Source organism: Crocodylus porosus, unplaced genomic scaffold (genome assembly GCF_001723895.1).
Source record: "Crocodylus porosus isolate Cpor-Errol unplaced genomic scaffold, CroPor_comp1, whole genome shotgun sequence".
In the NCBI taxonomy this organism is placed as follows: domain Eukaryota; kingdom Metazoa; phylum Chordata; order Crocodylia; family Crocodylidae; genus Crocodylus; species Crocodylus porosus.
This window is the reverse complement of record NW_017728947.1, coordinates 14252525-14277766: the sequence shown is the minus strand read 5'-3', so window position 1 is coordinate 14277766 and position 25242 is coordinate 14252525. Positions and strand designations below refer to the sequence as shown.

Genomic DNA, 25242 nt, shown 5'->3' with positions numbered 1-25242 from the left:
TACAGATCTGGCAGCTGCCATTCTTTCTAAAATTCTGTTTTCATTCCAAAAATGCCTGTTTAACACTTGCGTTTTTTTACCGCAGCTTCTGCCAAGTCTTGGATGTTTCCTGTTTTGTGTAGTTTTCACAGCATGCATAGTTTAATATTGCTAAAGGAATAAGCAGAGTATCTTGTTTAGCCTCCCATAAACTGGGTTGAACTTTGGTTGAACATTGGGGTGAGCTAATCTAACTGGTTATGTATTAGTAAGAGCTGACTTTCACTATAACATTTTACGCTGTTAAGGCACAATCTTGAAAAATCATGTCAACTAACATATTACTGCAAAATCGCATTCAAGGTGGACAGGGATGGCCTTGTTTAATATTTATGTCAGCTAGCTATGCGTCAACCTATGCTTTTTTATGTAGTGCTTCTAGGAAATGTTTTAACTAGAGGTACACTGATACATTCGTCCGATATCGGTTTGGCACTGCTATAAAGAAAAGGGACTGTATCAGAAATCGGCCTGATGTGGTTGATAATTTGGCTGATAAATGCCCGTACATGCATGCAGCTGCAGTGCAGCACATAGGCTTCAAGAGCTGTGTGCAGCTGGTAAGTCTGTTGTGGTAGGAGGGGGGAGTGAAGGGGCATGAGGGGGCAGATCAAGGCCACAGCAGTGAAGGAGAGAGGGGGGCTGGGGCAGGCACTGCCCAGGTGGGGTGGGCATGGGATGGAGCCATGACTTGTTTGGGGGGTGTGGGGAGGCAGGGGTAGTTTCTGCTGCTGCACGTATCCCAGGAGGGTGTGTTGGGGGGGAGCATGTGCCCCTGGACCTGTACATGGGGGGGGGGCGGGGCTGCGGGCTAGGGCAGTGCCAGGCTCTTCCCAGCACCTGGTGGGGTTGGACCAGGGCTGTGTTTGGTGTTGGCAGCAGTGGTGCTGAGAGGGAGGAGCTATGGTGAATTTTGGGGTGGCTGACCCTCCTCCCATCAGTGCCACTTCCCACACCAAGCTTATGAAATGAGCACTAAATGGCTCAATAATCAATTATTGGAGAAGGGTTTTCAAATCATCTATCCATGAGTTAATGCTGAAATATAAATTGGTCAATGAATCAAACATGGGGATCCTGATAGTATTTATTCATTAAATTTATATGCCACCCTTCCCAAAAATCCTCCTAAAATTTATATGCAGGTGAGGCACGGGGCAGCCTGGTCTGCCTTTGCATCATGGATTGTATCATGGCCATGCTAATCATATGCAACAGGCTGAGAGGGGCTGATGGAGGGAGTCTGGTGAATTGTTTGGGGCCCATTTGTCAATGTTTGCCAGACGTTTAAGGTTGGTGAAGAAACAGGAATCACTGGAAATGGGGAAGAAAAGCACAGCTCAGCTGTGGCAGTGAAGAGGAAGTCCTAAATGTATGCAATGTCATAGCTCACCATGACTTGAAAAAGTGTTGGCACTGATGGGGACTGAGCATAATGGGCACTCCCATATATCATATTCAGATGGGCTGCATTAACTTAGCATCAGGGTAGAGTGTAAGGATGGAGACTTGTCCAAGGCACTGCAAGGTAGGCCCCCCTGTGAGCCTAGTATAGCCTCCTAGTGGGAGGATCTTAGTGTCATGCTTTATTTTTATGGAGATGTGGGATTTCTTCCTAGCTTGCTTGGGCTAAAGGCAAGTGCATCTTCGGGGTATCTGAACTTCAAGGGCTTTGGGCCTGCATGTAGGATACCTGACATGGGTTTGGGACTATCTGAAGCCCCAGGCTGAAGAGTCTGGGAGGTAGGATACTCGCCGGTGGTAGTACCACACAGACTTGAATGATTGAGCTTTGCTCATTTGATAGAATTCGAAACTGACTTGGCTAATTTGGCCCCAGACATGGAATTCATAGAAAAAAACAAAACAATGCCCCACCCCCCCCGCAAACAAACAAACAACCCCCCCCAGCAGGAGTCGGAGATTCTTGCAGCCTCTCTGAGGGTTGGCTTGGTATTGCAGTACCTCCAGGCCCTGTGTTTGCTCCCTCCTGGGGGAGTAACAACCCATTTATTTATTTATTTATTTATTTATTTATAGGGATGGGGACACCCCTCCCCCACACCATCTGCTTTTTTGCCCAATATGAGTCATGTGTTTTAAAGTCATGCTCTGTGTTGGCTATATTAAATCAACTTCCTAGTCAGTTTCTATTACTTATCACATGCTGCTTTTGGCAGCAGTTTAATAATAGATAATATATTTAATGAGGCTTTCTTGTATTTGAATGCAAGATGAGTTTTTTTTCCCCCATGTTGATTGTGGGGTGGGGATCTCATCTTGTATTTGATTAAATACAGTATTTTAAGGTCAAAGCCTTATTTTTAGTGGAAATGGGAATTTCATAAGTAACTTCTGTATAGGATGCATATGGTAGTGTTTTTGTACATAAAACATGCATTTTGTTTCGAGTCTGTGCTATATGTAATGTGACCTTCCATTCAAAACCAGAATATATAAAGAAGATGTATATCAAGACTGAATGAGTGGAATCAATAATACCCAGTATCATAGGCATTTAAAAAAAGAAACTGTGCTTGGCAGGTTGTAAAACAACTTACTTAATGAAAATCAATAGGGTTTTTTTGTTGTTGTTGTTTTGGATATCTTTGTTATATTTATTTTGGGCAGGTGGGATTCTATATCAGAGCCAATGAATAAATGATGGTGGCAAAGTTAAAGCCATTGACTGGTCAATCAGTGACTTTAAAACATTTGGTTTCATTTTTATAGGGGTCTATTGGTAACTAGGGATGCCTCAAATTTGTTGTTACTGCATTCCAGAATGAAAATGAGCTGATGCTCTTCCCCTCATGCTCTTCAAAGATTGCTCTAATTGGTATGCAATAAGATGTTCCTATGCAATATTCAGTCTTGCATATGGGTGCACTGATAGAGATTTTGGAGGCTGATATGGACAGTTGAGTTTTAAGGAGACATATCGGCCTATACCGATCTGATTTGATACAGCTGTGTGCAGCTGGTAAGTCTGTTGTGGTGGAAGGGGATGGGGGGGAGGGAAGGGGCATGGGGGAACAGATCAAGGCCCCCATGGTGAGGGAGGGAGTGGGGCTGGTGCTGCCCAGCCGGGGTGAAGTGGGGCGCTGGGTCAGGGTGGCAGCTCTGGCTGCTGCACGCACCATGGAAAGGCATGGAAGTGGGAGGAGTGTGCCCGCCTGATCTGGGTGGGGCAGGCTGCAGCTTTTGGCTGGGGCTGTGCTGGGCTCTTCCTGATGCATGGGGGTGAGGGATAGTTGGGCTGGGGCTGTACTCAGGGCAGGTGGCAGCGGCACTGGGAGGTAGGCTGTGGGGTGGCTGCAGCTACCCCAGACTTCACTGTAGCCCCCTGTAGCTCCCCTCCCAGTGCTACTGCCACCTGCCCTGAGCACAGCCCCAGCCCAACCCTTCCCTTCCTCCACATGCTGGGTGGAGCCCAGCACAGCCCTGGCTGCAGTCCACCCTGGCCCCCACACAGAGCTGGGGGCACCCCCTGCCCCGTGCCCTCCCAGGGTGCGTGCAGCGGTGGGAGCTGCTCAACCCTGCCCACCTGGGCAGCGCCAGCCCCACTCCCCCCTCCCCTGGGGGAACCTTGATCTGCTCCCCCCATGCCCCTTCACTCCCTCTCCCTGTTCACCACAATAGACTTACCACCTGCACATAGCTCTCGATGCTGCCAAGTTTTGCTCCTCACTGCCTATGTGTTGCATTGCAGCTGCGTGCATGCATGAGCATTTATTGCACAAATTATTGGCTGCATCAGATTGATATTCGATAGAGTCAGTTTTCTTTGTATCGGTGCTGATCCGATACCAAACCAATGTATCGGTACATCTTTAGTCTTGCAGTATAAAAGTAGAGAAGTGACACCATAGTACATTTTTATTTATTTATTTATTTATTTTTAAATGTTGCATTGAGGACAAACAGGCAAGGTCTCTTTTCTTTTGAAGGCTGGTTTGGTTACAAGGCATTTTATTTACTTACCAATGTATGTGTGTGCTGCCATCCTGAGCCCTCCCCTTTTCCTATCTTTCTAGTTAATGATAGATGAGCCATAGCAGAACTATTTTATACTAGCTAGAGTTGAAAACAGGAACCAAAACCTGCCATAATAGCATGTGGGTTGCAAAGAAGATGAAGCGATGTGTTGAGAACAGGAAGAAATACCCTTGTTTTGAGTGTTTTTCCTGTTTGGTTTTCTATTAAAAAAAAAAATAAAATAAAAGAACCATATTTTGACCGTGGATATAACCCTGGCAAGGACTTGTTCTGGAATATTTGCAGGTGGCTCCTGTCCAGACATGTGCTCTTGTTCCCATGTTGTCTCCTAGTTGAATGCCCTAGTATGATTAACTTAGCTCAAATCTGCTGTGTTTCCCAGGTCTTTCAGCACTAATTTTATAACTAACTAAAGCCAACTTGTGGCACTACAGCCAAAAGTGGCATAGCAAGCATCTGTTTGTGGCACTCGGCAGATGAGGCAGAGAGCAGAGTGGCAAATTGAGCAGGGCACAGTGCTTAATTTGTGGCACACCAGCCAAAAAATGTTGGCCTGTGCTGAACTAGGAACTGCACTACCACAAAATGTTTCCATGCAGAACACATCTAACATGCAGCTAATAATAGTGCCAGATAGCCATTTTCATAACTAGAACTGCTGGTCCAAATATGTGATAGTCTTTGAATTGGTCTATTTTGCAGGTTTATTTGAATTAATTTTTTCAGTTTCTAAGTTTTAATTGAAATTCTTTTTTTAATGGCCAGGAATCCATTTTTAGTAAGAAATTGTTTTTTTGGAAATGTAAAACACTTGTTGATAACTATTTCTATGATGTCACAGAAATTTTGGGGATTGATTATCTAAAGCAGCCATTTGTTACGCAATTTTGTTTTGAAAAAAGGAATTTTCTAAAGAACTGTGCAAAAAAAATGGGAGCCTGCTTTTTGGAACGGTTTGTGTATAATTATAGTTTATAAGTGAGTTTTATATAGTACAGGGGTTGTGAACTGGAGGTATGCATACCCCTGGGGGTACGGGCAGCTCTTACCTGGCGGAGGAGGGGTGCCACTGCTAGGCACACTGCACAACGCCTCCCTGTCTCCCAGTCTGGCTGCTGGGCTGCTGCCCTTGGCCAAAATCCAAGGGCAAGGAGGCGCCCCTCTGCAGACAGATGTGGGTCAGGGGGGCAGGCCTCGCATGTGGAGGCCACCGCCCTCCCCCTTGTGCCGCTGCCATGCCTACTTTTCCATGGCCAGTTGCACATGCAGGTCTGTGGGCTGCTGATGGATGGCACGCGATTGGCCAGGCATGAGGCCTGTTGTCAGCCCATGAAGCTGCACATGCAGCCGGCCTAGAAAAGTGGCAGGGGTGGAGGTGGTGACGGTGGCTGCCACCTGTGAACACCGCCCCCCCATGTCTGGTTGCTGCCACCAGGAGGGGTGCACTAGTTTAAAAAGGTTGAAACCCCCTGATATACTATATGTACAAAGTACACATATCAGTAAGTTTGCTGAATGTGCCATCAGTAAATTCAAATAACTGAAGCTTGTTATTGTCCAGTATATATCGGAGCTTTATAACCAAGTCCAGAAGGATATGGGCAAAAACTCCTCTGGAAAAGGTCAAGGTGTAGTGTAGGTAGGACTCCAGCAACCACTTCATGCCCAGCGGGAACTTTGTGCGCTTCGCAGACTGGTGCTTCCTTCACTGTGCCTGCCTCAACTGCCTGCCTCTGAACGGGGCCATCCGCTTTGGCCATTGGGACAAGAGGTGCCAACGGGGTGGCTATGCGGTAGAGACCCTCCTCCACATGCTGTGCAGCTCAAGCCACACGCCGGAGCCTGGCAGCTGCGTCACAGTGCTGTCCAGGACCGCCTGGTGTGGGCCATCCCAGTCGCAGTGGTGGAGATCTCCGTGAACCGCACTGTCCCGGGCTGCCAGAGCCAGATGCAACCTGACATCGTCATCACGAACGAAGAGACTAAGAAGGTTGTGATCGTAGACGTAACCATCCTCTTTGAGAATCGGCGCCAAGCCTTCACTTACACCCAGGCTCGCAAGCGGGAGAAGTACATCCCACTGGCCGACATTCTGAGGGCCATGGCTACGACGTGACAGTTGACATGCTTGTTGTGGGAACACTTGGAGCCTGGGACCCCAGCAACGAGAGTGTCCTGTGTGCCTGCTGTGTCACCCATTGCTATGCCAAGCTGATGCGCTGCCTCATGGTGTCCAACACCATCCGTTGGTCCTGTGACATCTATGTGGAACACATCACGGGCCACCACCAGTACTCTGACCCCACCAGATGAACCGCCGCTGGACTGGACCCAGAGGGAACCACCTGAACGCCCCCTCTGCACCAGGTAGACTTTCACTTCGAGAGGATTCTTCAGCAGTGGATGACCCCCCTCCACCGGAAGAGGACCTTCACGATGAGACTCTATATGGACTGAGATACTTTCTTTGAACCACTTCTTCCACCATTGTGGACCATTGTAACAGGTTTGTGTGTATCTATCTTCTTTCTCTCTGTGTTGTGAACCACCTCCTCCCACCCCCGGGTTTAGTTGGCTAACATTGTATCTGATGTAGCCTAGTTGTGTTCCCCTCCTCACCCCCATCCCTCGAATGTTGGTCCCTCGCTCGGGCGATATGTATTTCCCTACCAGCTTTGTCATCTTTTTTGGATTCACAATCCTAAACATTTACTAATAAAAGTCAGTTTGAATATCCAAATAACTACAACTTGACCTTCTCCAGAAGGCTTTCTGCCCATATCTGTGTGTATGTGTGTGTGTGAATTTCTTGTCTCTATCTTGCCAGCATAAGTTGTTGTCTTTCCTCTCAGCTTTTTGTGTAAGGTGGGATACTTGAGTTTCCTCATATGTCTAAGTGCAAGTCTTCTGGGCATTGAATCATCTGCTTGGGCACAATGGAATAATTACCCAGATTTTCCCCAGAATGCTCAGAGAGGCAGTCTAGAAGGGGTAAATACCTTTTCCTATGACAATTTTTCTCATAGGAGGTTTACCATGACATGATAAGGAACTCTTACATTTAGAAATTTGTAAGCAGGTCAAGAAGGATATGGGCAGAAATCCGTCTGGACAATTGTAAGACTATTTTGGGGCTGATCAGAAAGTTTTTGAAGGAATTACGATGTATGAAGTGCATATGCCAGCAAGTTTGCTGAATGTGCTGTTAGTAACTTCGTAGTTCATAGTTAGTAGGGTCGGAAGGGACCTGAGCAGATCATCAAGTCCAACTCCTTGCCATGGCAGGAAAGAGTACTGAGGTCAATTCAAATAACTATAGATGCACAGATAAGCCCCTGAGGCCACTGGAAGTAATAATTTTAGGACAATGTAGGTAATATCAGAAGTCATTAGGCAATTCCTTTGTCCCATGATTCCAGGTACCACAAAACATGTATATTGGTTCTTAATGGAGCAGCTTAGACTCTGTCATGGTTGTTGAAAGTAGCTGTTTTTACAAGACTGTCCTGTTAAAATTACATGAAGCTGTAGTTTGTCCTAGAGGACAGGTTTGTGGTTTATTTTACATTATAAAAAAAGCCCATCAGTCAAGTGTATTTGAAGATGGTCAGGTGGGAGGTTCTGGGCAGCCTCTGTCAACAGCATCAATTTTAATCACCACATTGCTGAGCCAAGTTTCATTTTAGTGTGAACTTTTCATCTGAAACTTTTTGCTGCCCTCTGGTATTTAGCTGCATCTTTCTTAGCACTGTAAAGGTGGATGGAGACTGAAATCTTACAATCCTGTCAGTATCTGCAAAGCCAAGTAGCCCTTTGTGGTTATCTGTCTAAACAGGTAGGTCTGCCCTAAGAGAAGATGGAAACACTATTCTAATGAACAAGAAGAAAAAGCAGATGAAGAAGGGAACAGTTGTAGACTGTCCATTTAGATAAATTAACCGTGTCAACCACTTGCGTTCTAAACTGTTCCAATTTTGCATATTAATCTTATTCTTCTACACATGGTGTTCTTTTAAAACAACCAATTTCTGCAGTTTCTTTTGTCAACTTTACATCTGAGTCTGGGAGCACAGGGTGGGCAGCTGGGGCTGGGATCCTGCAGAACCAGTACCCGTTGCAGGGATATGTGGGGGGCGGATCATGGCTCTACCCTGGCCCTGTGCTGCCACTGCCCCAAGATGCCAGTCCTGCCCGCATGCAGCCCCATCCCATCTGCCCACCCAAGCAGATGCTCACTCCCACTCCTGCTCATGGGAGTCTCACGCTGTTCTCCGGGGGGGGGGGAGGACCCTACCCACACACCTGCTCCTTCTGGTACCTCTGGTGGTGGGTGTGGGAAGGACAGGCCTGGGGCTAGATAGGATAAATTGCCTGCCTCCCTCCCCCCTCAGTCTGTAACAGTTCACCAAAACTCCTTAAGTGGCCCTCCAGCCCAAGTAATTGCCCACCCCTACCTTAGAGCCTGAGTATTGTCTGCAATGTATAGCCATCAGTCAAGCACCTAGAATCATACAGTACCTGTGTCTGTATAATACAGGTCCCAGTCTCTACATACTCCAGTAACATACTGGATTTCATCGTACTGAGGCATGTTAAGATATATTTTGAAATGTGCTGACCTGAAATGAACTGCAAAGAAGATGTACTCTTTTTTAGAGGCTACATGTGTTCCCTGTGATAGTAGGAGATCTGTTAACATATTTTCTGGAATCACCAACTAATCTGGTTTTTGCTTTAAAAGCTTAAAAGTGAAGCCTGCATTTGAAATTGGGAACTTCCAGGAATAAATTATTTGCTTAATAAATGTTTTTACTTGAAGTACTTTTAACTCGGATCACTAACCAGAGCTTTATGATGATTTTTTTTCCATCCTTCCTGTTTGATAGGATAAGTAGAAGGACCCTTGTGAAAAGAAAAGCAGGATCTGGCCATTGTAAATGTTTTAACTGTCATGAGGATGAGGATATGAAACAGTTTGAATACTTGGGCCCTTATAGATGTTACAGTTATGGTGTAATTAATGTGTTTTTGTAGAACTAAAAGATTTTAATTATTTTTGTAAACAGAGCTATAATCTAAAATTTCATCTTTACCTGGAGAGAGATGTTTTCCTTTTCTGGATAGTTTCCTTTACATACACTTTGAGCAGTGCCTCCTCAGTGATGTCATGATCTGCAGTTTGCTCCAGAATAAAATGGTTTCAGTTGGTTTGCAAGATTGATCATCTTGAACAAATAATCCAGTTAATAGAAGCTGCCTGGCCCAGAAAAGTGGTTGTTTTTTCCCCGCTCCTCTAAATGTATGCTACTTGTAGTTTTGAGAATCTGGTGATTGTGGGAGGTGATTTCAAAATATAGGAGAAAACTTGGCTTCTAAGTGGTTTTCTTCTCTCTAAAATATATGGAGGAAACAAAATACAAACCAGTTTAGTAAATGTCTGTGTCTCTTCCCCCCCCCCCCCCCAAAATTACTTAAAAGTTGACATTACATCATGCCGGGCAGACATAACTATAGAAAATCGTAGGTGTGTTTAGCTTTCTGCCTTAATTTTAAAAGCCTGGCTTCTAGAAAGTTATGTTTTTTTAATTTTGTTGTTGGGGTGGGGAGGGGGAGGTTAGAGGAGAAAATAAAGATCTGGGGTGTCATTTAATTTTTGACTTTTTTGACAGTGACACCTTTTTGTCTAAGCCTTTAGATTCACCTGCATGTTAATTATTTTTTAGTGTTTGCAAAAATGCTATTATTACTTAAATTTTCCTGTTGATTCTCTTCCTCTGGGTGATCGTCTTGTTTATTATATTTCAGTGAACTTTTGTCTTTTATTCTCTCTTCCCAAATGTCCCAATTCACAGCAACCATATTATAAATCCCCCACTGCTTTTTATAAAGAAATGCATAAATAAAAAAGCATCTAGTTACCTTGCCTGACGTATTTAAGGTAATTTTTTAAAGCTTCTGACACTGCAGATTTGTGGATCTATAAATATGTGGGCTTAAATTTCCCAGATTCTGTATGATTTATGTACATATCATAAGAAGAGGGTGTGGGGTGGGAATCCCTGATCAGGACAGCACTTAAAGTAGCTCCCTAGAAGTAAAAAAAAACCTCCATTTTTCTGAATTGAGGCCATTATTAAGTAATTCCCAAGGAAATAAAATTTTAAGTTTTACCAACTGGCTGTTAATGGTGTACTTACAGTGTCTTGTTGCATGTCCAAGGTATTTCAAGGGATGTGACACCATGTTGTGAAACTTTAGTGTTGTTGTATGGCGTAAAGATTTTAAGCAATTTTTATTCAATCCAGAAATGTTATTTTAAATATTACTGTAAAAGTACAGAACAAATTCCACCAATTCCAAAATCAACTTTCTTTGCTACTTAATTACTATGTGCAAGATGATAAATGAGGGTTTGAAATAAGGGTTTTTCCCCTGTTGTAGCAGGTGTTGCTGAAATTGCTGAATTTATTTAAAGCATGTGATTTCATGCAATTCTGTGTGATTGTTGTAGCCGCTGTCAACAGCTGCATGCTCATTTCACTAATTGCATTCTACTCAGATGGCAAAGTTTATTTTGGGAGGATTTTTTTTTTAAAGCAAGTATTCATGGGAGCTACTCTAGAAGGACCTTGGCTCCGAGGATTGGTTCACTTTTCTTTGGAAAATGCAAACGCTTTAGATAAAGTTGGGCCCCACAGATCTCCCCTTTTACAGATGCAATTTACCCCTCTGCAGTCCTCTTTAAATATTTAAAACACTGTGATATTTAGAGGTTTTTGAGTGGTCCTTTGCATGAGTTTTTCATCATGTACTTCACTGTTTAGGGGCATTTTACAAATACACATTTTGAAGTGTACTAATTTAACTTGTGGGTATAACTATTATAGTGCTATCTTGGACAGAGAAGAAAAACTAAAGCATGTGCATGTGTATGTATTGGAGAACAATTGAGATCTCAAATTACAAACTTTAATTTTTAGCTCAATTTCTGTACTTGGAAATATTTGTTGGTGCTTCCTGGTTTATACAGTAACGTCCCACTTCTTATTCCTCTGTCTAGGAAACATGAGGAAAATATGCCATCAAATCTCTTGTGCATGTTAGTTTTGTATGGAATATTTTTATATTGTACATTGGTGACTACTAGCTATATAATTCCTTGGTAGTACACACTATTGAATTGTAATGCAGTGTTGTTTTTATTTGTTATATAGCATTATGCCAGTATATACAGGCCTCTAAAATCCGAGGTGGTGCCGGCCGTTTCATTTCAAGTGCAGCAGAAGGTAAAAAAAAAAATTAAAGAAAAACAGCATAAACTTTCTAGTTCTTCTGATATCTCCTCTTTACTGGCATTTTTGTGGCCTTTGACCTCTTAACTTTGTAGAGTCTTTCTTTACAGATGACTTTTTGTAATTGATGGGTGAATTTCCACTGTTTCAGAGAAGGCTTTAAAAAACAAACAAACAAAGCCCTCAAAATATTTAGAAGTGATGTCACTTGTGTCTGTTTTAATCTCTTTGCATCATCTTTGTGTGTCTTGTCTGTGCTTTTCTTTAGTATAATAAATACAGATTAGGTCTTGCTGTGCTACATTTGAGTTCCTTCAAATCCTGCATGGAGCTTGTAAGGCTTTTGATAATAAGCAGAAATAAACCCAGTAACTGTAGACAAATTTGAGAATGTTCATTTCATGAAAAGCACAGATAACATTTGTATGCAGTTATTGACGGTGCTAATACTTTTCAATCTAATTACATGCTAACTAACTCTTTTGCGTTTTCTGTTTCTCTTAAAGGAATGTGCGCACTTAATTCGCTTATCTTCACTTCTGCTTACTGACATTTTTCCAAGCTGTTCCCTACAAGGCTAGAGAAGAGAATGAAATTGTTGAATTTGGGTTTTTTTTCTTTTACTTTTAGGGGAGAATTTTGAACAAACTCCATTAAGACGCACGTTTAAGTCCAAAGTTCTTGCTCGTTATCCTGAGAATGTAGAGTGGAATCCTTTTGACCAAGATGCAGTGGGAATGGTCAGTATCATGTCAAGTGATTTGTTTGCTTTTTTTCACTTCTGTTTTTTTAATAATACTATTAACTTAGCTGGACATTTTTAATTGTTATAGTTATTTCTGTGATATATATTGATAGTGGCAAAATAAAAAACTACAGTTAATCAATTTGTTGCTGTAAATCAGTAATTATTTGGGCCTGGATGCCACATAGGCAGTTTTGATAAGTTGTCCAGAGCCGAGTCAGCATCCCCTCCCGCCCCCACAACAATTTACCACAACTCCCTATGTGTGGTGGGGCTGTGGGTGGGTGGGGAGCAGTGTTTGGAAGTGGGATGGGTGGGATCATGGGGTAAGGTTGCCAAGTGGTGACAGCACAGGACTGGGACCTGGGTAAAGCCAAGATCTGCTGCCTGCATGCCCCCCCACAACAGGCATGAGTTCCATGGACAGGGGTGTGTAGGAAGTGGATTGCAGCCTTGCCCTGGGCTGCAGCCCCATGTTGTCACTGCCTCAAGATCCCAGCCCACCTTGAGGGTGCTCCCCACACACCTCGCGCGTGTGTGTGGAGAGACAGCATGTGCACATGTTGGGGTGGGGGCTGCCTGGGTGCTAGGTCCTGGGAGCTGGCTGGGGGTGAGGGGAGGGAGGAGGGGACAGGTGGTGCATGCAGCAGAGCTTGTCTGGGTGGTGCAGCCTGTGGCACTCTACAGGGGCCGAGCTCTGCCTGCTTCTGCCCAGGGCAGCCCATGCTGCACTCCTGCCCACATCCTCTGGCCCCAGACCCAGCCAGCATGCACAGCTTACTGGCGGAGCTGCGCTTAGTGTGGCTGTACCTGCTAGGTGCTGTTCAGCTCCCTTCAGGTCCAGCAGCAGCTTCTCCTGCCCCTGCTGCATCACTCTGGATGGGGAGAAAACTTCACTCAGGTGGCTGCTGCCCTAGTGTGCGTGGTTATGGCTCCAGCTCCTGGCTGTCTTCCACCTTGTCAGGTGGGTGGGGCAGTTGGGAGGGAGCTGGAGCCCCATGTGCTGGGGCAGGAGCGTGGCTGAACGGTGCAGCTGGGGCGGGAGCAGGAAGAGAAGTTGCTGCTGGATCTAAGGGGAGCTAAGAAGCACCAGGCAGCTGCAGCCACACAAGGAGCTGGTAAGCTGTGTGCCCTGGCCATATCCGGGGCAGGCAGACACAGGTGAGAGTGTGGTGCAGGCTGCCCTGGGTGGGGCACCACAGTGGGCCTGATCCAGTTGATTGGTGGGCATGCTCTGCCAGCCTGATCCAATCTGTACAATACCAGATCCAGCCCACAGGCTGTGTTTTGCCTACCCATGCTCTAAGTATGCAGGCTTAATTTAAAAGGACAACCCCCCCCCCCTTTTTTTTTTTTAATGCTGTAAAAAGATTTTTACCACTAGTAACTTTTTTTTTTGCTACTTACTCTGTGGTATTTCAGAGAGAAATAAATGGAAATCAGTCTCTTGGTTAATGATCACTTCTTTTTCTGTGTTTGTCTATTCCATGGCATGGAATTTAATCACTTACTTCAATTTTAAAAGTAATATTAATGATAAAAACACTTCATGTATACAGGTTGAATTTTCTGTTCCTGTTAAATGACAACAATTCTGTGGACTTTAGTAATCAGATGTGGCTTTTATTTTGAATGTCTCCATTCTGTATAATTAACCTTTCATTTTAATATGTTCAGTATATTATATTAGTATCTTAATATTTTACAGAATTTGTATGGAGGGAAATGAGATACCATGCCAGCCTACAGCTTTTTATATCCTGCCTGTCTTAGCCTAAAATTCTGGAGGGAAAAAACAAGCAAAATTAAAATGGGCAAGTAATTTTCCCAACTTTTTTTCTTTCCTTTTTTTTTTTTTTTTATAGCTCTGTATGCCAAAAGGGCTTGCTTTCAAGACGCAAGCTGATTCCAGAGAACCTCAGTTCCACTCATTTATAATCACCCGTGAAGATGGCTCACGGACATTTGGGTTTTCTCTCACATTTTACGAGGAAGTTACCAGCAAACAAATCTGCAGTGCCATGCAGACTTTATATCATATGCACAATGCTGAATATGACATTCTTCATACTCCATCCACAAATGACAAAGATATCTGTGGCAGCATAGATGACTGCAATGGCAGTTCTGTATCAAAGCTCCAGCGTTTTAACTCGTACGATATTAGCAGAGACACACTGTATGTCTCTAAGTGCATTTGTCTGATTACTCCTATGTCTTTCATGAAGGCTTGTAAGAAAGTATTAGAGCAACTCCATCAAGCTGTAACTTCGCCTCAGCCACCACCATTACCATTAGAAAGTTATATCTACAACATTCTGTATGAGGTTCCTCTTCCTCCGGCAGGGAGATCCTTAAAATTTTCAGGTGTTTATGGATCAATTGTCTGCCAGAGGCCAAGCACCAGTGAACTGCCACTATTTGACTTCCCAGTTAAAGAAGTTTTTGAGTTACTTGGAGTAGAAAATGTGGTTCAGCTCTTTACTTGTGCCCTTCTGGAATTTCAGATACTGCTTTATTCACAGCGTGAGTACTGCTTTTGTTCTTTATTCTGTAAGTCTAATGGCATTAGTTTTTAATAAAGATTCAAGTAAATAGCGTTAATAAACTTTCATTGGCATGCCACTGCTGTCAACTGTATCTAAATTCAGGCTTGTTTGGAGGTAAAGGTCCTTGGCAGCTTTGAAAATTATGTGCTTTGTTCTGATGCCTAGCTTTAGGCATTTCCAGGTTTTCAATTTGTCCTTTTTGATAACATCCTAAAGGTACAAAAACCACATAAAGCAAACCCTAGAGTAGCCTAGGCTGTTGATTTGCAACATAATCTGAGCCAGCAAGGTCCTTACCTTCAAGAAAGGGAGGAGGGATGGCCTGGGGAATTATAGACCAATCACTCTGACGTCCGTCCCTGGAAAAATCCTAGAGAAGATTGTCAAAGGATCCATCAAAACCAGACTAATGGAAGAAAAGCATCTGAATGTCAGCCAACATGGCTTTGTGACTGGCAGGTCTTGCCTTACCAACCTCATCTCCTTCTATGACCAGGTAACACGTGCCCTGGACAAGGGAGATGACGTAGATGTCATATATCTGGATTTCAAGAAAGCCTTTGACCTAGTTCCCCACAATGTCCTTGTAGTTAAGTTGGGGAACTGTGGCCTTGATTATCTTATGGTCCAATGGCTAGGTAACTGGCTACAGGGTTGGACCCAAAGAGTACTAGTTGATGGGAACAAATCGATGTGGCACAGGGTGACTAGTGGAGTCCCTCAGGGCTCAGTACTTGGGCCGGTACTTTTTAACATCTTCATTAACTGTCTGGATTTGGGAGTCAGATGAAAACTGGAAAAGTTCACAGATGACACCAAATTTTGGGGGAGGGTGGTCACAATGCAGGACAGGCTGCAGATATGGGCAGACTTGAACACACTGTCAGGGTGGGCTGACCAAAACCTGATGGCCTTCAATGTAGAGAAATGTAAGGTGCTGCACCTTGGTCGGAAGAACCTTTAACATACTTGCAGGCTTGCTAGTGCTACGCTCACTAGCACCACGACCGAAAGAGACTTGGGGGTCTTGATTGACCACAAGATGAATATGAGCCACCAACATGATGCTGTGGCTGGGAAACCAAAGTAAACTCTGGTGTGCATCCACTGATGCATCTCGAGCAAAACCAGGTAAGTCATCCTACTACTTTACTTGACCCTGGTGAGACTGCAGGTAGAGTACTGCGTCCGGTTTTGGGCCCTCCACTTCAGGAGGGACGTGGAACAGCTTGAGAGAGTCCAGAGGAGAGCCACTTGTATGATCCAAGGCCTGGAGGGCAGGCCATACGAGGAGAGGCTGGAGGACTTGGGGCTCTTCAGTCTGGAAAAGACAAGGCTCAGAGGGGACTTGGTGGCAGCCTACAATTATATAACGGGTACATCAGGAGCTGGGAGAACAGCTATTCACCAGAGCTCCCCAAGGGATGACGAGGTCTAATGGCCATAAACTCTAGGAAGGCTGACTTTAGACTAGACGCAAGAAAACTGTTCTTTATGGCACAAGTGTCCAGGGTCTGGAACAAACTCTCCCCAGAGGTGGTGCAAGCACCTATTCTGGACTCTTTCAAAACAACATGTGGATGTTTTTCTTGCTGGGGTCACTTGATCCCAGCTGACTTACTGCCTATGGCGGGGGGGCTAGATTCAATGATCTCATGAGGTCCCTTCCAGCCCATAATGTCTGCAATAATCTGCTGGTTTCTAGTGTTTTTACCCCATCAAGTTATCATTAGAGTAGGTGGAATGTAAATTAAAAAAAAAGTATGAAGCAACTAAAGTCCATCTTGCCTCTTTGGAAAACTCCTTATGCACATCTACCATATTCTACATATACAACACAGTGGTCAGTTATACAAAGTAATAAGAATCCAACGGATCTTGAAATATTAGAATGTGTATGTACTGATCTGTGTATATGTGTTTATAATTTGGAACTGGGCATAAATTGCATATATAGGTCATTAGTAAATTTACAGTACTATTGCAGTGAGGTTAGTACATTTGGAATTGTTATGTTGTGGTAACTACACCAAGCCTGATGGTACACAAATAAAACAAATTGATGACATTTTATGTGGGTTTAGAAAACTATAGTTATTCTGCTTACTGCAACTTCTTAATTTGGAGGTGATTAAAATACACATCCAGGAGGCAAGTTTCTTCATCTCTGGCTCAGAAATGGGTTGCACGTCTTTCTCACCCTCACTTCCAATTTCAACCAGTAATTCCCAAAAAAAAGAATTATATATGTTAAGGCTGTGTGGTAAGTAGTCCTAGAGATGTGTTGAATAACAGATGTATGTAGGTGTGGTCAGTTGAATTGAATGGAAGAGAAAAGACTTTTGCTGTGGAAGGGGTTTCAGACAAAGTCCACCTTTTCAGGCAAGAATTAATGCATCTGCACACCTCAGCTGATGGACTTTGCTTTCTTCTCCTTTCCTAGGGTAGTTTAACCATTCTTGGGCAGAATCTTGGTATGAACAAAGGTTGAAATTTTAAAGAGAATTAATGGTGCAGCAGGAAACAAGGGTGGCAAGGACTTTTTGTTTAAAATAGAACTGATATGTGTGGTAATTTTGCTTATGAGTTGTTGTTTTTTTGGGTGAGGGGTGAGTTTACACCTGAATTACACTAGATAAATTGTCTTCACTTACTGTAGGATAAGCCACTGCAAAACACCTGACACCATGGTAACTCCTCATGCCCTTCCCCCCAGCCACCTGTACCCCCATCTCAATTTAATCTGATTGCTTGTTAATACTCTGGGTCCATGAGAGTGTCTTTGTGAGCTGTGCTGAGTAGCTCTTTGATGTGTTGATCAGGTAGAATTCCTTCCCTGGAGGTGTCAGATGGTCTGCAGGGAGGTTTAAAAAAAAAAAAAAAAAAGAGGACAGACTTCTATCTTCAGCTCCCTTTGTGCAAAAATGAAGTTTATTTCCTACCTATGGGGACTTTTTACCACCTTGTACCATCTATACTTTTCCCAGGGACAAAGGGACTGTGATTCTGAAAGCTTGTAGAAAAGGACATTTTTCGTGCAGTTTCCCAGTTGGTCTAATAAAAGGCATCATTTTGGAACCAAGAGTTCTAGTTTTTTGTATGTCTTGTGTCTCAGACCAACATGGCTACCAAGGACATTACTTAAAGTAGTGTTCTCACTGCTATCTCATACCATATTGCTTCTCATTTGATTTTCGCTTGTGTATACCCTCAGCTGCTTTAAGGTCACCTAAACCAGATATTCCTTCTTTATGTTAAATATTGGGAGTTTCCCTTTTTAAAGCTAAAGGGTTTTTCAGTAGTGTGTTCAGCTTTCCCATAATATGATTTGAAACTTCATGTTGGAAGATGCATCGGCAGGGTGACTGAGATATCATAGAATCATTGAAAATTTGGGTTGGAATATCTCAGTTAAATACAAAGATCAAAGAGGGGTGGTATAAAAATTGTATGGCACTGTCATGAATTGGAGATGCTCTTCTTTAAAAGCTTGATTTGATTACAGGTTACAGGGATAATCTCAGATTTCAAATTTTGTGTGTGTTTGTAAAGAAAGGCAGCAATTTTAGGGAAAGAAAATATTCAGTAGCCTGAATTATGGAGACTGTGCACCTGTAACAGATATGTCCACAATGATCCTCACAACTTGATCTAGAATTTCCAGCTTCTCTACATCCTTTATTTTTAGAAGCATATCATAGCTTTGTGAAGCTGGGTGAATGCACTGCTGCTGCCCAGGTGCACAACTGCTAAACTATGCCTCTGAATCTGGCTTTGAGAAGGAAGATACTATTAACCCGCCTTCCCCCGGCTCCTCATTCTTGCATATGTATATAGCTTGAGTCTTGAGAATGTCCATGCATGCTTTCTGGCCACTTTTGTAGAGGCAAGAGTTTCTCGGCAGGTCAGTTGAACCATCTGAACTTTCTTATACTTCTCTGCATTGAACTGTTGACCCTCCCCAGTTCTTCCATTGCTAATTCCTACTAGATTCTGTAAAAGCTGTGAGAGGGCTTGCTAGGGCTGATTTATATATTTTCATGCACAGAAAAGATTAATTTGGGCATAATGATGATGCCTGCCACAGCAATAACTGTCTAGTAGAAAATTGTTTGGAAAGTGTATTGCCCGTGTACAGTTATCACTTTTTAAAGCTTCTTAGCCCTCAGTGTTTAATTTGAACATCTGGAAAGAACTAAGACTACAGATTTTTTTAATAAAATATAAATGAAGCTGATCCTCATCTTGTATACAATTATTTGACGTAAGTGGAGTTCTGCTTGTGGTAAGAAGTGCATTGTACTAGTTTGAATGACTAAAATAATTGTTTGAAAGCTAAAGGGTATGTTTGATTTTTCATTTCTATGCAAGTTTTTATGGTAAGTCATGAAAAAATTGGAATTAGATAGAAAATGCTGCTCTGCTATTCCCATAGGCTCTATAAAACTTCCTCTGCTCAAAATGGTGCTCTGTCTGTCATTTTGGCTGTAGTGGAGTGACTTTGTGAGAATCAGGACCAACTTTTCTTCTTATCATAGGACTTGTAGAATGACCTATTTGTTCAGCCTGTTCTTAATTATCTGCATTGAACTCATAGCTTCAAAATGTGCTAAGGCACTGAAGAACACTTCATATAAGACATCTAGAAGAAAGCACATGCTGTCCACAATATATCAGCTAAAGAAACTATTCAACTGCTTAATTAAAACCAGATAACATTATAACAACTGGCTTGTTTGCACTTACCTATATTTCTTTCACAAGCATTTTCCTTGCTTTTTAGATTACCAGAGGCTGATGACTGTGGCAGAGACCATCACAGCACTAATGTTCCCATTCCAGTGGCAGCATGTATATGTTCCCATTCTTCCAGCCTCCCTTCTTCATTTCCTAGATGCCCCTGTCCCTTATTTGATGGGCTTGCACTCCAATGGACTGGATGACAGGTCTAAGCTGGAACTGCCTCAAGAGGTGAGTGCTGTTTGGCTGGATTGATAAATATTTTTACTCATACTAAGAAGCAAGAGGCTAAGTGAATGAATAATAAAATGTAATAAGTCCTTTGAAGTGGTAATTTGCCTTGGGAAGCTTTCCTGGTTCCTTTGGCATGTGATAAATTTTATTGGGCATGGATGACACAATTCAGTTACACACAGCTTGTTTTGAGAAGTGATAAAGCTTGTGGATGTGATAAAGCTAAACTTTTGAATCTCTCAGTTGTCTTTAGTTCTGTAAAACTACTGTGAGGAAAAAAATATTTTGTTTGCATAGAAAAGCCAGCATTAATTTGTAGCTGTGTGATGATGATTTGCATTGTGGCAGTACCTAGGAGCTGGGACAAGGAACTTGGTTCTCATTGTTCATCTGTCAATCTCTTGGAGGGGTGGGACTTCTGGGGCCGCTTGGCCAATCGGGGTGGGGAGGGGAGCACTGCACTCTGCTGCAAAAATCCTTCTCCCTCTCTCCACTGCTGTATTCATGCCCTTTCATGGTCCCTGGGGAAAATCCATCCGTAACACCTTTGAATGTGAAATGTGAAAATACTAGAAAATGATCTGGCTAGGCTGATGTCCATAGCCTCCTGACTGTCTTCATTGTTTTAGTTACCTCTTAAAATTAGCAGGAATGTGGCAGACGTACCTCTTACCGTCAAGCAGTCCTGAAAGAGTTTGACATAGAAAACTTTCTAAAAAGGCTTCCTGAGATATAGGAATGGACATTATCTGTGAACTTCTAGTTTAGTTACTGTGCCAACTATTTGCTGTTTCTATTCAAATATCTGTATGTCAATTAATGTTCATTTTTTTTTCCCCCCTCAGCACTGAAAAGTAAGACTTCTTTCCCTGAAAACTGTCATTTTAAAACTTGCCTAGTGGATTGTTTTTTACTGCTGATGAACCTAAAGTCTACCTTGATCCATATTTTTGTTTATCTTTCTTTATGTACCAGCATCCTTAATAACACCAGGAAGAACATGCACAGCTCTGAAAACAGTTATTTTAGTTTAGTTTTGCTAGCAAATGCCACTCTCATGGCATTAGTCCAATTAATATAGTTAATATTGATTTTTAAAAAAAAGTTTCATAGGCTGCTTGCAGACACAAAACCCCCCTCAACCTCCCCCCTCCCCTCCAACACACACACTTTACCAGAAGGAGCAGCATGTTACTTCAACCTGGCTCCTCAATGTCTGTACTGATCATGTGCTTCAGAGGGCCTTTTTGGCACTTTTATCTAATAGCTGATTGTATTGGCCATTAGATAAAAGTGCCAAAAAAGCCCCACTAAAGCACCTGATCTCTACAGATGGTGGGTGAGCCAGAGCCGACTAACATGATGCCTCTTCTGGGCACATGCTGGGCTCAGTGCGGGAGCACCCTGAGTTTAAAGTAAAGCACCATTGTTTTGTTTTTTAATGTCTGCAAGCAGCCATAGTGACCAGCTGATGATCTGACACTTTTTTTTTTTTAATAACAGCAGCAGAACCCTGTTCTAAATCCACCAGTCCATGTATCAGGTGAACCATATAGTTTTGTAATGTTACATGTTGAAATGCTGTTTGCAGGCATGAGAAATGGAGTTAATTTAAGTAAAATGGTAAAGCAATGTTCAGAATCAAGTCTATCATATTTTACCTTTGTTGATTTACCACACTGGTAATGCTAATAAGGTGACAATTACATATGGTCTTTGTGTTCAAAAACATTTTTTTTAGAAATGCAGAGAAGACCCAGTTAGTCACAAAGTACTGCATGTTTTCTTGCCTTGTTCTATTCTTTAGTATTAAGAAAGTTTGTGGATATCTGAGATTTTTAAAATTTAGGGTTGCCTGAGAATTTAGCTGCCTGTAAGGATTATATTTTAACTGCTGTGTCTGTGATCAGAATTCCCTTCTTTGCTAGAAGTTGATTTCTCTCTCTCCCCCAGCAGAAATGAAGGAAGCCAACGGTACAGATATATTGAGGCTAATAATCTGCGTTTTTCTATCTTTTGGGGATTCTCACCTTGACGTTCCATATTCCCAACTCTCCTTATTTTGTTCTCTGGCCCGTCTGAATGCTGTGAGATTTTCTGAACTGACCTAAGAAGCTAATAAGCTTCAAGTGGTTTTGTAGCCATAATGGTCCAGGAAATATGAGAGGCAAGGGTTACTTTTTTGTGATGATTTTTTACTGGAGCAACTGTGTAGTTGGCAGAGACATTAGACAAGTTTTTAGGTACAAAGTGCAATCTGAGATTTTTGTCTCCCAAATCTTGCCCAGCATTTCTCTCAATTATGCATTTGGTCCAATAAAAGATGCCACAAAAGAAATGCGTGCCTTTCGGAATATAGGAACTGAAGAAAAGTGGCTTGCAGAGCTCAGTGACGTGCTTCTATTTTCCCTCCTGTTCATTACTATTGGAAGCCATATAAAAAATGTCTTGGTCCTTTTAGTACTTAATGCTGTTGGAGTGCAACAGAGTGGGAGTGAAGCTCATGCATTTGAATGAATTTAAGCATTTGTTAAGGAAAAGGTACAGAGCAGGGGTGGGCAATATGTGGCCCATGGACTGAATCCAGCCCACCAAGGGATTTTATCCAGCCTGCAGCAGGTTTTTCTGACGTTTTTTGGGGATGCAATGGGCCTGGGGTAGTGTGGTGGCTGGACTGTTTCCTGGCAGCCCTGGTGGCATAGCTCCTTCTGGCTGCTGCTGCCAGTGTCACTGCTACTGCCAGCCTCAGTGTCCAAGCACCCTGGTTCGTCCGCCCCATACCCACTGCCAGAAGCACTGGACAGAGTGGATGGGTGTGCCTGAAACCCCAGTAAGTAGGGTGCACTCGGCTGAGTGGATGGGATGGAGCTGCAGCAGGGCAAGAAGAAGCTTCTGGGAGCTGGACAGGCTGGTGGTGCCAGGGCTGGGACTTGGATTGCAGGGCAGTGACAGCATGGTGCCGGGGCTCAGGGCAGAGCCAGAATCTGCTTCCTGCCCATGGAAATAACACACATCACAGGGAGAGGTCTGTATTTGGCAGGATTTTGTTCAGGGCATGATTAGTGGCTATGTTAAAGGCTTCTAAAGAAACCAGTGAAAGAAAGGGGAGGAGCTGTACAGTAAAAAGCTCTTCTAGGAGTTGAGAAGGAAAGAAAGAGAATGCAGCTGCTCCTAACATTACTGCTTATGTACGGTTTTTGTATCAGTAGTGCATATCAGAGTGGTGGTTACATGAGCTGTCTTAAAACTCCCCACTCCAGCAAGCAATGAAAATTAACTGTTTTTGATGAGTCTTTTTAATAATTGTTAAAGTAGCTTGTCTATTTAAGTAAGTCATGATAATATTGCAGCAATTTATCTGGGGCATCTCATGATCTAAAATCTGTTTGTTTCATTTCTTTCTGAGGGGTGAAAGAGTTGGAGCATGTTGCGAAGTTAAAACAGCAGCAATTACTTAGAAATTAATTTAATGTGAAAATAAACACTTCCTGTTGAATAACCGATCAGGGGGTCAGAATAAAAGTGTTTTGCTGAGCAGCAAGTTTTGAATGAAGCGTTCCCCATGATCTTGGGCAAAAATCAGTGCCAAAAATATAATCACTCTGCACATTTGAAAATTAGGTGGTTTTGTCCTAGGTCACAATTTTTTCCTTCTAACATATGTCTCTTCAGTATTCTTATTCCAACATCTGCAAAGATTATACTTCATAAATTGTCAGCGGTGGTGATCCCTCATGGTTGAGGATGGTCACTCCCAAGGGCCAAGTAAAGGACCGTAGATGAGTCCATTGATAGCTAAAAAGGCTGGTCCTAGAGCCTCAGACTTTCTGGCAGATGCCACATACTACTTAAAGGGAGTGTTGTTACCTTCCTTTCCATTTTTGTCACTTTTCTGTTTCCAGGACAAGCTGTTTTTCCTCAAAGTAAGATTATACCTTCTCTCTCAAGGTGTCACTATGTAGCTCTGTCCCGAGCTAGTTTTTCCCAATTTGTGATGTCAGTGTCATACTTCTTAATGTTTTGCCTTGAGGGTATCGAAGCATTTTCTCTGGCCCCCTCATGTCCTTTATCTTTGGCTGAGTTGGGAGTATTAGCAGTTGTTTTGGTCAATATACATCAGGCATATATGCACAATGCCCTGTCCGCTGCATCTGATGTTGAACGATCAATACTTCCATACTGATGGTATTGGCGTGGGTGTGGACACTGGCACTTATGCAATGATCCTCCCGCTTCATGCCAAGGATCTTCTGGAGGTAGTGCTGGTAAAGGTGTTCCAGTCTTTTCAGGTGGTCCCTGTAGGTTACCCAAGCTTCACAGCCATAGAGAACAGTTGGGGTTGCCACAGTCTTGTATAGTAGGAGCTTTGTTTGAATCTCGATGTTGTGATTTTGAACACACAATGATTCGCTCTTCTGAAGGCACAGCTGGCACATCTGTGGATAATATACTGGATTTCCTCATTGATGTGGGCCTTCTTTAAGAGATGGCTGCTGAGGTGTTCAGCATCCTCCATTTCTTTTCCATCATTGAGGATCTTTGCTGGGGGAGTTGTTTGGCCTAGAGCAGGCTTGTGAAGCACCTTTGGTTTTTCTGATGTTAAAGGTTATTTCCAGGCAATGGTGTGCTTGAAAGAAGCAGTTGAGAGTACTCTGTAGGTCCACCTCAGTATGTGCAGCAATAGCACAATCATCAGTGTACTGAAGTTCTGCAATCGAGGCCAGTGTAACTTCAGTTTTGACATGGAGGTGGGAGAGACTGAAAAGGTTCCCATCCATTCTGTACTCAGTGCTGATGCTATGTGGCAGATGGTCATGGGTGAGCAAGAAAGATGGAAAACTGAATTGGTGCAATTATGGGGCCCTGCTTGACACCAGTACAAATGGCAAAGGCTCTGTAGTGGAACCACTGTATATGATGAAGGCAGTCATCTATGATAACAGCCATATTCAGTTCCTAGTGTTGATCTCAACATGTGTCCTGGATCTGCTGGGCTGCAGAAAGCATGTCCCTGGTGCTTCTTTATGGTCTGAAGCCACACTGAATCTCGGGAAGAATTTCCTCGGCAAGAGAGAGCAGTGAGTTCAGCAGAATTTGAGCAAGGATCTTCCCAGCTGTGGAGAGAAGGGTGATACCTTGATAGGTTTGACTGTGGAAACTCTCTCCCTTTTTAAAAATGGAGACAAAATTGTCATTCCTTAAGTTAGCAGGAACTTATTCAGTGTTCCAGATTTTAAGAAACAGTATGTGGAACTTGTTGGCCATAGTTTCTCCACCAGCTTTGAACATCTCAGCTGGTATAACACTGGGGCCAGATGCTTTGTTGTTCTTCATCTGTCATCTGGTAGACTGACAAGTGCTTCCCTTACTGGATGCTGCAGGACAGAGTTGGTAGTGTCATCACTGTGCTCCTGCTCAGTGCAAAGAATTATGATGTCATTGGGATAACAGAGACCTGGTAGGACTCCACCTGTGGCTGGACCACGGGTATAGAGGGCTATGCCCTGTACAGGAGGGATCGTGTTGACAAAAGGGGCGGGGGTGTAGCTGTCTATATGAAGGAAAGCTACATGTCCCTGCAAGCTGATGTTGGTGACTGGCATGGACAGCTAGAGACCCTCTGGGTAAAAATTCGTGGGGAATA

General features: G+C 43.1%; 1 protein-coding gene across 1 annotated transcript in view; it reads left to right on the top strand.

Annotated features, from left to right (window-relative positions):
• The window catches only part of DENND5A (DENN domain containing 5A), a 99111-nt gene that overhangs the window by 24065 nt on the left and 49804 nt on the right, over nucleotides 1–25242 (top strand). Inside the window, exons 3-6 of the mRNA XM_019551014.1 lie at nucleotides 11253–11324; nucleotides 11961–12070; nucleotides 13941–14601; nucleotides 19408–19595. Of these exons, the coding sequence (XP_019406559.1) occupies nucleotides 11253–11324; nucleotides 11961–12070; nucleotides 13941–14601; nucleotides 19408–19595 (1031 nt within the window). The remainder of the gene's footprint in view (nucleotides 1–11252; nucleotides 11325–11960; nucleotides 12071–13940; nucleotides 14602–19407; nucleotides 19596–25242) is intronic.